The sequence below is a fragment of the Telmatherina bonti genome, assembly GCF_933228915.1.
Source record: "Telmatherina bonti genome assembly, chromosome: 21".
In the NCBI taxonomy this organism is placed as follows: domain Eukaryota; kingdom Metazoa; phylum Chordata; class Actinopteri; order Atheriniformes; family Telmatherinidae; genus Telmatherina; species Telmatherina bonti.
The window spans coordinates 32,990,359-33,005,435 of NC_136630.1; the positions used below are offsets into that span (position 1 = coordinate 32,990,359).

General features: G+C 41.2%; 1 protein-coding gene across 1 annotated transcript in view; it reads left to right on the forward strand.

The window, feature by feature from the left end:
• LOC306771494 (muscarinic acetylcholine receptor M1-like) overlaps positions 1–14,015 on the forward strand; it is a gene marked incomplete at both ends in the record, with an annotated part of 34,479 nt that extends 20,464 nt beyond the window's left edge. Inside the window, 5 exons of the mRNA XM_079260660.1 lie at positions 1,575–1,693; positions 2,157–2,242; positions 12,332–12,627; positions 12,699–13,423; positions 13,519–14,015. Coding sequence (XP_079116786.1) covers positions 1,575–1,693; positions 2,157–2,242; positions 12,332–12,627; positions 12,699–13,423; positions 13,519–14,015 — 1,723 coding nt within the window. The remainder of the gene's footprint in view (positions 1–1,574; positions 1,694–2,156; positions 2,243–12,331; positions 12,628–12,698; positions 13,424–13,518) is intronic.
• Between the last annotated feature and the right edge of the window lie 1,062 nt (positions 14,016–15,077).

A 15,077-nucleotide genomic window follows, 5' to 3' on the forward strand; every position in this document is an offset into this window, starting at 1 on the left:
GGACCAGCAAAGTGACCCAAAAGAGACACTTTGGCAGAGTTACTTTGTTTTGTTGTTGTTTGTTTTCTGTAGTTTTCTTCCTTTTGGTTTGTTTTTAGTCAAAGTAAAACATGAACATATGTCGACAAAAACATAACTTTTAAACTCCTTCCTGGACAGACAGTTTAAACTGGACATTAACAATCTAAATGGACCAAACAGAGACAGCAGAAATTATATTTACATCCCACTCTGTAAGCCAGGCTGGGATCAGCTGTGGATTTGCACATGCACTATTCATTGTGACTGTGCACGTGGACTTGTGCCGGTGTCCTCTCTGCTCCTCTGACCGGCTGGGAGTGCTTTATGATGGGGAGAGGCTCCCACTGCTCGTTCCTGACAGTCACTGCTAAACAATATTTGCTTTCAAGTCAGTCGCCAAAATACCAGAAACGTCTCCAGTAACTCCAGTAAAAGTTTATAGATTTGTCGCTAGTCGCTTTTAACAAAAAAAGTCACCAAGGGGGTTTGGAAAGTCGCCAGATTTAGTGAGAAAGTCGCCAAGCTGGCATCTGCGTCAAGTGGTGTAAGCATCCGACATTTGTTGAGGGAGAAAGAGGAAGCGCTTGTTTTAATGCAAGTTATGTCCCAGTTCGAAATGCGGTACATTAGTGGTCTTTTTTTTTTTTTTTTTTTTTTAAATTGTCGTCATTTTGCAGATTATGTGGTTCTGCTGGCTTCTTCAGACAACGATTTGTCAACAAGCCCTGGGGTGGTTCGTAGTTGAGTATAAAACAGCTGGGATTGAAATCAGTGTCTTTAAGGCTGAGAATGTGGTTCTTGACTCGATGCTTCAAGTCAAGATAAGTTTGTTTGCAAGTGATGGTGCCAAGAAGCAAGAGATGGAGCCACATTAGCAGTGAGGTTGCTGTTGAACTGGTGGCTCAACTGAAAGACAGACCTTTTGATTCCCTGGTCTACCTACATTTCAACCTTCAGCTATAGTCACCAGATTTGAGTAGTGACAGAAGGAACGTGATCAAGGACACAATTGTTTGTTGAATCTGAGATCAGGTAAGGAGCGCACACAACCCCAGGAGGTTGGAGTGAAGATGTTCATCTTTTGGATTTAAAGGAGTCAGCTGAGACATCTAATTCAGATGCCTCCTGAATGCATCCTGCTGAGCGGAGAGCCCAGGATTCATCCATGACTAGCTGATGGAATTTTCCTTTGTGGCCTAGAAAAGCCTTGGGATCCCCAAAGAATAGCTGGAAATCCAACTTCAGATCGTAGGAAAATGGATGGATGAAAGGGTGTGTATATTAGTTTGGAGAACACATATACTCTTACAGTATTGAGTCATATTAAAAGCCAACCACTCACTATTTGTAAACAACACGATGATGATCACTAATATTTAGCAAGTCTCAGTAGAAAAAACATTACTGGTCCATGTTCACTTTAAATTTTTTGCTAATACGCCTTCTCATAGTGATAATGTTCTGTTCTCTTTTACCGCATTAAGCTATGGTAAAACTTAAGCTTTTATTTTAGTCTGGTCTTCATTAAACATTGTTTTTTCTTTTTCTTCCAGATATCCTTGGATCACTATGAACCTGACCTCCAACTTTGATCTTTTCCACTTGTTCGCCAGCAGCTCTCCCGGTGTGATAGGCAAACCAGGAAGCACCATCATAGCAATATCTGCTATGGGTACTGTGAAACCAGTGCAGATTATGTATATTTTGCATACATTGTAAATTCTGATTTTTGTAAAACTCATTCAGTGGAAATCTATTCCCAATTGCTATGTTACTTTTGCTCTGGTCTGTAGGCAGGGATTTTCCATCTGGATCATTAGTTAAATCTCCAGTTTAACAGAGGGTTAGACAATGTAAGAATGGTTCTGCAAAGAGAAATATTAGCAAAAGAAACCACATGAATGTGCTCATTAGTTTTAGAGAGTTTGTCCTCTTTACATAGGTAGACAACTACACCTTCTCTTTCTGATTTCCAACAGGATGAGGCTATCTCGCCTACTGTGAAGTGTTTGCATGAACAGCAATGGTGTAAAATACACATGGCACATTATCCATACTTTCCCTGAGAATATTTAGTGTAGATGTAAGAAAATGGCTGAATTCTGTTTTGTCTAACTTAATGTTCATTTGTTTAGGAAATGGTGGGAACATCACTGGCCCAACTGTTAATGGGACATTAATGCTGCCTGCAGAGGACTTAGGAGGACATACTGTCTGGCAGGTAATAATATTTGGAACTTTTTTTGGCCCCCTTGTCCCATGAGAAGGTCCATCTGTTACACCATCTTCTCTGCTTTACACAGTTTCTACAAAGTTCCAGTAAAATCATAGTGCACCTATCTGGTTGCAGTTGGTAATCCAAATTTATGGGACTTCATAAAATCTTAATAATATCTTAATAAAATGACTTTATTGTCTCGGAATAAAATGTTAATAAACAGAATGCAATGATTTCATAGCAGATTTTAAAACTGGGACGTTTTGCCATTTTGTTGAAAATTTGAGCTGATTGTGAATCTAATGGCAGCAACATGTTATAGGTTGTGTAGTGAATGGCGTATAAATTCCAGTCTAGCAGCCTGCAAACAGGGTTGTTTCAAGTCATTTTGGGGCCCCAAGCAAAGCAGACGTGGAGCCCCCATACAAAAGCGTCATACCAACCCAAACTCTACAACAGGGGTGGGCAACTCAGGTCCTCGAGGGCTGCTGTCCTGCAAGTATTATGAGTTTCCCTGCTGCAACACACCTGATATGCATCAAATTTAATGAACAGACTGTTGCAGAGCTTGACATTAAACTCTTATAATTCTAATTCTAATCTGCTAATGAGCCATTCATTTGAGTTAGGTGTGTTGCAGCGGGGAAACTCAGCTGGAAGAGACTTTATGAGAATTGTGGCTTATGCTAGTTAGCCACGTCGCATTATTTTGGTGTTTTAAACTTGCTAAGGAGAATTTGCAATGGTTTTTCCCTCATGTTTTTTCCTTCAACTCTAAAAATTGCAGTTGTTTGTTCCATATTCACCAGAAATGAACTGGTTACGACTGCGCTACATAATTTCTGGTGACATATAAATGTGAAAAAGTGCTTCCATTACACGTTTGCAATATATTTCCTAGGGGTGTGTATTGGTAATAATCTGTGGATACAATATGTATCACAATACTGGGATTACGATGCGGTATAATGCGATAATTGCAATACTATAAGTATTGGTGTATTGTGATTTTTCTATACCAGAATTTTCTGCTAATAAAATTGTAACTGTGCAAAAAACCATAACATAATTGTCATCAGCCTTGAGAAAACGATCAGAGATCTCAGTTTCACAACAAAATAAAAACACTTTCTCTCTGTGCAAGATTGTATCCTTTTATGTGCAAAATTTAAAGATAAAAAAAGAAAAAAAGTCATTAACTTTATCAGTTTAGATGTCCAATAAGTATACAAGAAAGTCAATCAGTGCAGCTTCAAATATAGCTGCACTTTGGTGGAATGAAATGCAACACATCTTAACAATTCAAAAGCAAACTGCAAACCAAGTGATTCTAGTTTTTACTTCAAAACATTTGTCAAAAAAAGATGTTCTCTAAAAGTTCAAAACAATAAAATTATTCTTTTAACATTTATATCTGTAATGCCGGGTGGACACTGTGTGATTTGGAGGGGATTTCACCAGGATTTTGCTGTTGCAGACCACGCTGCGTCATCGTGGAAGCATGGCAGCGTCGGGATGTCCGGTCGGGAGGTCGGGAGCCGTACAGTGTGAGAACACTCACGAGGAAGGATTAATTGCTGCTACGTTCTAACGATGATGCTGCGACCTCCCGATCAAACTCCTGGCATGTCAGAAATGTTCGCCGTCGCTCGTACAGTGTGAGCGGTGATACGTCACGATTCTACGTTCGCACCTGCGCAGAAGACACCGGTGGAGCTTTAAACAATGGCGGACAACCCCAACTTCAGACGTGTGCGGTGGACACAGCTGCTAGAAGAGAGATTAGTAGAGCTATGGAGAGAAGACGAGGTTTTCTTTTGTTTTTCCTTTCAGCGCACAAGACAGCGCACACAACTGCAACAACGTGCTGCCCGCTCACCATCTTGTTGTCAGGCACGCTGTGGTTGTCATAGCAACTAGCAACATTTGTTTTTCGTTGTTCACACTCGTGCCGTCACACGCCGACAACTAGTCGTGGTTGTCAATAATGGTGGCTGACAGCAGTCGTACAGTATGAGTACACATGTCGTCGGGTCAGATAGAGTAGAGGGACAAACCCGGTCGTGCAGTGGGAGCATTTCCCCGACAGTCAGATTTCTAAAATCGCACAGTGTCCACCTGACATAAAAGTAACTGAAATTGTACAGTTTTGTAAAAAATTTTAAAATAAAATACAATATGTAAAATTTTATAAACTAAGTTACAATGACCTGCAGCATTCGCAGTGACACTTTTTCTGTGTCATCCTGAAGAATAAAGTTATGTTTCCCCAACTTTTTTAAGGTTGTTATCAAAAGATTCCCATCCTCAGATCATTTTGCATGTCAGCATATTTGTGCAAGAAAACAAGCTGGTCCACATGTTCCGCGTTCGGACAGCTTCTGTGCACTTTGTCTCCTGCAGAGGAGAAAAGTCATGCTAGGAACACTCAGGAAACACTTGGCTACCATGGATTGATAAAGGTAATCATGTTCATGGTCCCTCCACCATCTGAGAGGATGTCCTGTCAGAGGCAAAGGGGCCTCATCTCTAAAGCTTTTGTTCTCAGCTGTAGCAGCAACTTCTGCTGAATTTGGTGGTGCACTTTCATTGGCAGGTGGAAGCGTAGCTCCAAGGCTGGGGGATGGAGATGTGGCTGTCCTTGTTCATGGGGTGGTCAGCTTCCTCTGGCACATCCTCCACTTGTTTGTCAGCATCTTTATCCTCTTGTTGCTGAAAAACATAAAATAAGTATTAATGTCACAGAAAGACTAAATTAATATCCAAAGCCGTGTACACAACTATTTGTACTCAATACATTCGTGTCTAAGTGAAAGAAAGATTTTATCTCTGAGAAAATTCTATTGAAGTCATGTCATATGTCATTATAGTTAACTATCCTCTAAGCAGCTAAAAAGCTCAACTTTAATGATAAAGGATTTTAACACAACACCAGATGCAACAATGTGCTGAGCATAGAAGTAAAACATTTAGATAAAGTACAGAATAGTACCAGTAAAATTATATAAGATAAAACAATAGAAAGTAAAAACATGAAAACATTAAAATTCATTAGTTTATTTACTTAGACTCTGTTGTTTCTTTATCACAGCCACCACTTCATTTGCCAAACTGGAAAAGGTGTCATTGGTCTCTGCTTCAGCCACATCCTTGAACGTAGGATCTGCAGCTGATCACATGCATGGTCTCCCCAACTCACTGACATATCTCTTTGTGCTCCTTCACTGTTGGTGTGTCATGGCTGCCGTCCTGTGTGCTCATTACTTGCTTGGCATGAAGAGGAGAAATGATGGAGAGTGTTGGCGTGCTGCCCTGTGACGTCACCAGGGTGGCATCTTTTATAGACTTCCTCTGCACACATGATGTCAGGCTCATGAAACAATGTACAGGCACAATGTCCACAAGTCTCACTCCGAACGTCATGTTTGATGCAATGTCTGTAACAACAACAGGGTCCTTTGCATCCAGTCCCCATTCAGTGACAGCTTCCTTAAGTAAGACGGCAATGTTTTCGCCGGTGTGACTGTCATGCATGACTCGAGTTTGCGGTACCTTGGACTCAAGGTTCCACGGGTCAGTTATGTGATGTGCTGGTCGTAGCTCCTGAAGTCCAAGAGTTGCCGGTTAAAGCAACTCTTTCTGCTGAGTTGAGAGAGTCCAGCACCATCGCTTTGACGTTTTTGTACAAGTTTGGTAAAGCAATATCCATAATGTGTTGCCGGGGTGGAATGGTGTAACGGGCTCTAGTGTCTGAACCATATTACAAAATCCTTCCTTCTCCACAACACTCAGAGGAAGCATGTCTTTGTAAACGAAACAAAGCATTACCTGTGTGACCTTGACTGATTGAGCTGAGGTTGGAGATAGTTTTGAAAAGTAAATGTCTTCATTTGTCCGTTGATCTGGATCAACTCGTTTCATATTAGCCTTCAGTGCTAAGTTAGCCTTTGGTGCTACATTGCTATGGCGTCTGGCCAAATGTGCTCACAAATTGGTGAGCACATTTGAAACAGAAACTTACCAGATTTCATTGTTCTGTAGGTGCCCTGCACTGTATCAGAATAAAATTATATATGGATTTCCAAAAATCTGTTTCGGACAAAGCCAAAACATGAGACAAAGTGGCTGGCTCAGCTTCACATCTGTCACAGTGAGGGTCTCTGTCTGGTTAAAGTTTTGCTAATTTTACTTTAGACAAATGTAATCTGTGAACTACTTTGAATTAGATCACCCGATGTTTTAGACATATTGAAGACAAATGAATATGTTATAATGCAGATAGCCATACATCCTCTGAGATGTATCACATGAGTAAGAGGTTCTAAATCATGAGTATTTATTACGTTATATATTTTGCCAAAAGCCCCTTTGGAATATGGGTTTCAACGGTTTCAAGCAGTGACTCAGATTGAGTTGAAGGGAACTGACTAACAGATGATACAAAACTGTGAAGCTGAAGACACCTAAAGAAGTGAGGGTCAGGAATCTGGAATTTAGTTTTCATTTGTTGGAAAGTTTCAAAATTGCCTTCAATATACATATCTTTTAATACCCTAAAGCCTTTTACAGACCAATCATCTAGAATAGAAGGACTAAACACATGGTTTCTTGCTATGGGAGCATGGATTGACATCTTACTGAGCGAAAAACATTGGATGAGCTAGCGGAAATGGGGAGCAAAGCAGTGCATGTAAAGAAGCAGGTTGGCATGAGAAATTCTCAAGAGACACCCATTTAGGAGCATAGATATACGATTTAGACCAGTACAGCATAGCATGAATATTGGATGTCCAATAATACTTGAAAATTTGGTAATGATAGCCCTCCATGGCCTTTGTGTCTCTGCAGAACACTTTTGTGAATACATGCATTTTTCCCATTTCATATAAATGCTGATACTAGTTTATCTATTAGTAAGAGGAAAGATTTGGTTGAACATATCAGAATACATTGGAACATATATAAGAATCTGGGTAAGATGTTCATCTTCACAGTATTTATTCGGCCTCCTAGTGATAGTGGTCATGTACTCCAACACTTGAAATCTTGCTTTACGGAATCTATCAAAGGAACGAAGTTTGCTTTGTATAGGAGTTTGTAATCATTAGTAACCCATATACCTAAGTACTTAAATTTTTCTTTACTCAACTTCAATGGCAGGGAGGTAAATGTAAGAGTTCTGGCTGCTGCATTAATCTGCATAAGTTCACTTTTTTGCCTATTTATTTTATATCCTGATAATTTTCCAAAACAACAGAGTAATGATAAAATTTAAGGTAAGTAGCTCAGATACATATCAAAGAGTATCGTCCGCATAACGCTACACCTTATGTTCAGAGTTACCCATTTGTTTGTCTTTAATAGTATTATTGTACCATATTGCAGCTGCTACGGGCTAAATGATCAGTACAATTATGGCGTCAGGGGGCAGCCCTGTCTAGTTCCGCGGCCTAGTGGGAAGAAGGATAATATATTACTATTGGTTTTAATTGCTGCTAAAAGCAAGGAATATAAAACACTGATCCATGATATGAATTTTGCACCAAAGCTAAATTTTCTCAAGGTGTAAAAGAGGTTGTCCCACTCCACCCAGTCAAATGCTTTCTTAGCATCAAGTGACAGAATCACCTTAGGTATATTGTTTGGAGTTGGTTGATGATGAATGTTCAAAAGTCTACGAATATTGTAAAATGATCATAGCTTTTTAATAAAGCCAGTCAGATCGTCAGCCACTACTGTGAGTAAAACTATTTCCAATCTACGTGCTCAGAGTTTGGCAAATATTTTACTTGCAACATTTAGTAATGAAATAGGCCGATACGAGTCGCAATCCAGTTTACTTTTCCCCTTTTTATGAATCAAAGAAATAACTGCTTGTCTCAGTTTCTGGGAGGGACCCAGAGATTAAGGATTCATCATAAACGGCGAGCAAAATAGGAGAAAGTTCTGAGAAGAATATCGAAAAATTCAGTCGGGAAGCTGTCGGGCCCCAGTAATTTCCCACTTTGCATAAAGACTTTCTTTCATTTGTATCATCCTTTGAGAATGGCCGTTCTAAATCTGATGCAGATTGCTCACTTACAATGAGCAGAATAAATTTACTGAAAAAAGAATCAAACAATGATTCATTCTTACTAGATTCAGACGTGTATAATTGCGGATGGTATTCCACAGATCTGCTATTTATGACGAAAGGATCAGTCATTTTTTGGCCATTTTTATTATCTATTTGGAGGACTGATGGGCTAGATTTTCCCAGTTTTTTTGCAATGTTCACACATCCTGCATTTGGATTTATTCAAGAGGTTTTCAATATGTTTTGTAGATAATTCTATTCTATAGTCATTTAGCAGACGCTTTTATCCAAAGCAACGTACATACACACTCCTAGCCCGGCATAGGGCACACATCAGGGGGCAACTTAGGGTTCAGTGTGTTGCCCAAGAACACTTCGGCACATAGTCAGTGTAACAGATATGGAGTGAACCCAATAGCAGCACGCAGAATCAGTTTCCTCTGTAGCAGCAGCGTCTTTATTAACAGCAGCAAGCCAACACAATCCAGACTGCTGACAGAGCAAGAACTTGAGTCATGCAGGCAAACTCTAATCCAAAGACAGAAGGCTGGTGGGTTACCGGGGCAGAGACGTGAGGCGGAGGTCAGAGGCAAGCTGGGTTGGCAACAGGAAAACAATCCGTGAACAAACGCTAGAGAGTCAGGCATAGGCAAAGACAATCTGGCAATGACTGACCCTATATACCAGCTTGATAGAAGCAGCTGAGCAGGACAGCAACAGGTGCGAGTAGTCAAGTCAATGAGGGGTGTGGTAGCAGCAGCAGAGCAGCGGGGGTGCAGAGATGTGACAGTCAGGGGAAGACGGGAATGGAACTCCCAACTTTCCATTTAAAAGCCAACTGCTCTTCCCCCTGTGCTACAGCCGTCTGAAGCTGTCTTTTCATTTCTTCAAGCCTCTCCCGTTGTATTTTTCCTTACGCAGGCACTGTACGATATGATTTGGCCTCTGAGAAAGGCTTTTAACAATTCCAAAATTAGACAGTAGGAAGCGCCTGGCGTCCAATTGTGCTCTAAAAACTCAGCTATTTCTTTGGAAACAAATTTAACAAATTCAATATCAGAGAGCAGTTGTGTGTTAAGCCGCCATGGCCGATATCCCTTAATAGTAGTGGGCAAATTTAAGGTCATTATCAATGGCGCATTCTCAGATATGATTATTGCCTCATATTCACATTTACTGACCAATGGATGTAGATTACTATAAACCAAAAAATAATCAAGTTGAGACTAAGTTTTATAAACTGGTGAATTGAAGGAATAGCATCTGCGTCCAGGATTTTTAAAGTGCTAAGTGTCACTCATACCATAAGGGTTAAGAAGCTGGTTAAGCACTGTTGTTGAACGGGTTGCCTGCATAGTCTTGGGTGAACTATGATCCAATGAGGGCGATAGTACGCAGTTAATATCTTCTGCTAGTATGAGATGATGCAAATCAATATTAGGTATTTGTGAGAAGAAATTGGTGAAGAAAGCACTGTCATCCCAGTTGGGTGCATGTACTGCTCAAAAAATAAAGGGAACAGTAAAGTAACGCATTGTAGATCTGAATTAATGAAATATTTTTATTAAATACTTTGTTCTTTCCATAGTTGAATGTGCTGATGACAAAATTGTGGAAAGTGGAAAAACACACTACAGGCTGATCCAGCTTTGATGTAATGTCCTTTAAACAAGTCAGAATGAGGCTCAGTAGTGTGTGTGGCCTCCGCGTGCCTGTATGACCTCCCTACAACGCCTGGGCATGCTCCGGATGAGGCGGTGGATGTTCTCCTGAGGGATCTCCTCCCACACCTGGACTAAAGCATCCGCCAACTCCTGGACAGTCTGTGGTGCAACTTGGCGTTGGTGGATGGAGCGAGACATGATGTCCCAGATGTTCTCAGTTGGATTCAGGTCTGGGGAACGGGCGGGCCGGTCCATAACATCAATGCCTTGGTGTTGCAGGAACTGCTGACACACTCCAGCCACATGAGGTCTAGCATTGTCTTGCATTAGGAGGAACCCAGGGCCAACCGCACCAGCATATGGTCCCACAAGGGGTCTGAGGATCTCATCTCGGTACCTAATGGCAGTCAGGCTACCTCTGGCGAGCACATGGAGGGCTGTGCGGCCCTCCAAAGAAATGCACACCCCCCCACACCATTACTGACCCACTGGCAAACCGGTCCTGCTGGAGGATGTTGCAGGCAGCAGAACGTTCTCCACGGCGTCTCCAGACTCTGTCACGTCTGCCACATGTGCTCAGTGTGAACCTGCTTCCGTCTGTGAAGAGCTCAGGGCGCCAGTGGAGAATTTATCTTGGTGTTCTCTGGCAAACGCCAAACGTCCTGCATGGTGTTGGGCTGTAAGCACAACCCCCACCTGTGGACGTCGGGCCCTCATACCACCCTCATGGAGTCTGTTTCTGACTGTTGGAGCAGACACATGCACATTTGTGTCCTGCTGGAGCTCATTCTGCAGGGCTCTGGCAGTGCTCCTCCTGTTCCTCCTTGCACAAAGAAGGAGGTAGCGGTCCTGCTGCTGGGTTAGCTGAATACCTTCTGAATACATATATATATATACATACATATATATAATATATATATATATATATATATATACGGATAGAACGGTTACGGAGGATGGGGGGGTAGAATGGCCCTCTATGGGGGATTGGGTGGAACATGGGTACCAACATTTGGGTGAGCATGTATGCTCAGATGTATGTCTGTGTGTGTTTACTATCAGAATGCTGATCCAGATGTTGTTTGGGTTCAATCACCAACTACAGTTTTACTCTGTGTGGACAATGTTTTTGATGTTGCAGTTAACTTCTTTTTTTCTCTTTCTCCCTCAGCCTATCAGTTGGTCATTTTAAGTTCCCCTCAACTTTCATTAATTTGAGATGTAGGGGTTGTTTTGCTTTTACAGATGTTGCAGCCATTTTTGTTTTGTATTTTGTTTTTTTAATTATTTATTTTGTTGCTGTTGTTTAGATTGAACATATAATACCATTGATTTTTACCTGTCTATCTGATGTCCTTGTTCCCTCTATTCTCTTTGCTTTCTTTTTTCTTTCTTCCGGTTTACTTTCGTCTTTCTTTATCTCCTGACCCTCTTTTCCAGTAAAAACATCTATATTCAGCGACAGAGAAATTTACAAATAAAAAATAATACAACAAGTTGGCAAAGTAAGTTTGTCCAGCACAATGCAGGAGCAAGGACACCATTCTGCTTGCTATGATGCTGGACAGGACAAGTTAGAAAAATATTTGAACGTTTACATTTGTTTTTGCACAAATGTCTCAAATTTCACACCATTTCTTTGGTTTTATATTCTACCTTTGGTGTCACCATTTCCCGTTTCTCCAGATGTTGCGTGTACGCCAGGTTGGAGTTTGCGTGGAGGTATGGCGGTTCTTCCACCAAGTCGTGCTTTTATGAGTCCTAAAAGTTGACAGAAATTGCATATTCTTCTTAAAGTCTGCACAACTTTAAGTTCAAAACCATTTTTCTGTTATTGTTCCACAATATCCAAAGAAAAACCATTGGTTCATTATGAAAATCCTTGCATTCTCTTTTTATTTACATTTTAGTGTCCCAACTACTTTTAATTTATTTATTCTAATTAAAATCCCATCATTTTCAAACAAAGTAATTGGATCACAATCAATAGCTTTCTTTATTCAACCTGTGATGACCCAGTTTGTAAGATACAACTGGAACATTTCATTTGAACAGTTCATTTAAGTATTATTATAAAGTTGATCTTTGTTAGAACCCTAAAGTAAAATTAACAGCACCTAATTTAAAGAAAACTTTTGAAAAGCGGAGAAGTTATCGCTCAGTGTCCACTTCCTTTGATATCCAGCATTGTTTTAGCAACTGACATGACTGACATTTTCCTAAAATCCAGACCTTTGCTGCTTCAGAGTTGTCAGTTTCAGAAGGCTGTTCGAGTTTTTTTCACCAAACTCTTGTTAACACATACTGCATTTCTCTCTTTGGGTATTTGACCTCTTTCTTCTTTATCCTCAGGTCATTATAATTGTCTTCCTTACTGGTTCGCTTTCCCTTGTCACCATTATTGGAAACATCCTTGTGTTAGTATCATTCAAGATTAACAAGGCTCTGAAGACGGTGAACAACTACTACCTGCTCAGCCTTGCCTTTGCTGACCTGACCATTGGCACCTTGTCCATGAACCTGTACACCACCTACATCATTATGGACCAGTGGGCCCTGGGGCCTCTGGTTTGTGACTTGTGGCTTGCTATAGATTATGTGGCCAGCAACGCCTCAGTGATGAACCTGCTCGTCATCAGCTTTGACAGGTAGAAGGTGGTGTTGTTGTCACTTTAATTTCTGTTTGACTGTTGCTTATTTTCCTGTCATGTCCACCTAGATATTTCTCTGTGACCAGACCATTGACCTACCGGGCCAAACGTACAACTAAGCGGGCAATGATCATGATTGGATTAGCCTGGTCCATCTCGTTCATTCTCTGGGCCCCAGCCATACTATTCTGGCAGTACATTGTAGGCGAGCGGACAGTCCAGGAGAACGAGTGCTACATCCAGTTCTTGTCTGAGCCTATCATCACATTCTGCACTGCTATTGCTGCATTCTACCTGCCAGTGACAATAATGGCTGTTCTGTTTTGGAAGATCTACCAGGAGACAGAAAAACGAGCCAAAGACATACAAGGCCTGAAGGGATCAGGGTCAGGCACCAATCCAAGCCATGCTCCAACTCCAGAGAGTGACAGGGCAAGAGCTGGAGGCAATAGTCCAGCAAATAAACGGAAGAATTCAACCACCATGCTGCGTCAGATGAGCTCCCAAAGTTGCAGCAGCTGCAACCTCTATCAGCAGACCTCTTCAGACAGAAACAGCAAAGGCAATGCCATCTCACCAGGAGGGATGGAACACAGAGGACGATGGCAGGAATTCTGCCTCCTGTTTTCATTGTTTCTAACAACCTGTCCTGCCTCCAAGATCTCATTAAACAACACAACTAGTACTGTGGGTGAGTCCGAGCACAGCAGCTGTGACAGCTTGAACAAGCATCAGGGTCGTGCTGAAGAACAAACCGGTTCAGAGGTGGAAGAGTGGACACAGCCTCCAACAGGTGAGACGAGGCCCTGTGTGGGGAATTGGCGCTGTTTAAATAGTATAACTAATGAAGTTTTTTCTATCTATCTATCTATCTATCTATCTGTCCAGCTGATAAAAAGTCTAGGAAGGTGAGGGAAAAGAGGCAGAACCAACCATCCATCAAAAGTGCAACAACTTCCAACGTCATCGCCTCCTCTCCGTCTGGAACCATGGCTGTGAAAGACGTTGTATTGACCAAACGCTTTGCCTCTAAGGCTAAAATGGAGCTCAGCAAACGCAAGAATGAAAAAAAGGCCAATGAGAAGAAGGCAGCCCAGACTCTGAGTGCCATCCTGCTTGCATTCATTACGACGTGGCTACCATACAACATCATGGTGCTGGTCAACACGTTCTGCCAGGACTGTATCCCGGAGACGCTCTGGGCTCTGGGCTACTGGTTGTGTTATGTGAACAGCACAGTGAATCCTATGTGCTATGCTCTGTGCAACAAGACCTTTAGAACAACGTTCAGGGATATTTTAATGTGTCAGTGGAACCACATAAAAAGCAAGCCTCATTTCCGTCAGAAGCAGACCGTTACATACCGGAGGAAAGACCCATCATAGGGTGAAGTTTATTGAACTTACCATTCAAAAAAGCTTCACAAAAATCAAGTGTTTCTGAATAATTTCAATTAGTTTATTTATTTATGTATTTCTCTATCATGTGAAGTGAACAGCTTGAGTGTGACACTTCATATATTTGGATCGTATTTAGGTGAAGAAGTGGGGGAAAATCTATGAAAATGCCAACATTCAATTCAAACAACTTACATCTCAGTGCATGCCAATAGTTACAAAAATGTGATTGCCTATAAATGATGCTGCCATAATTTATGTAAGCTATGGTTTGCTGGGATCAGCTTGTTAATAAATCACATTTCAGACTGGTATGATAAGAAAAATCCTTTCAATTCAGTTCTTGTGAAAAAATTTCGTCACATGGACATCTTGGATACGTCAGATACATCACAAGGACATTACAGGGACATCATAAATCCATCACAAACACATTACAGTGACATAAAAGGGAAATCACAAAACCTTCACCGGAAAATCAGAGACTTTTAGTTCTGGGTCCAGCTGATAGTCTAAATAATACGGGAAACAATAGAAACTGGCAATCTATAAACACTGTTCAGCAATATATGGAGGAACTTGGTCATTGGGAATTATGGCGATCTTTTCACCCCAATATGAAATTAAATGAATAAAATGATAACTACTTTATTAATCTCCAAAGGGAACCTGTTTGTGATGTAGTAATAGATGTGGAAATATCCACCTGGAATTTATGGAGCTTCTCACATAACAAAGCAGGCTGAATGGTATTAAAAGCACTGAGAAATGAAAGAACATGACCCTCAGAGTGCTGCCTGAATGGTCCAGATGAGAGTGTGCTCTCTGGAGCAGGTATATGATGGCATCTTCAACCCCAAGTCCATTACGATATGCAAACTGGAATGGGTCCTGAAAGGCGTTTACTTGCTTGTTGAGGTGAGACAGTAAGAGTCTCTCCAGGACTTTCATGATGTGAGATGTCAGGGCAACTGGTCTGTAGTCACTTGGTTCAGCTGGTTGTGTTTTTTTAGGCACTGGAACAAGGCAGGAGGTTTTCCACAGCACCGG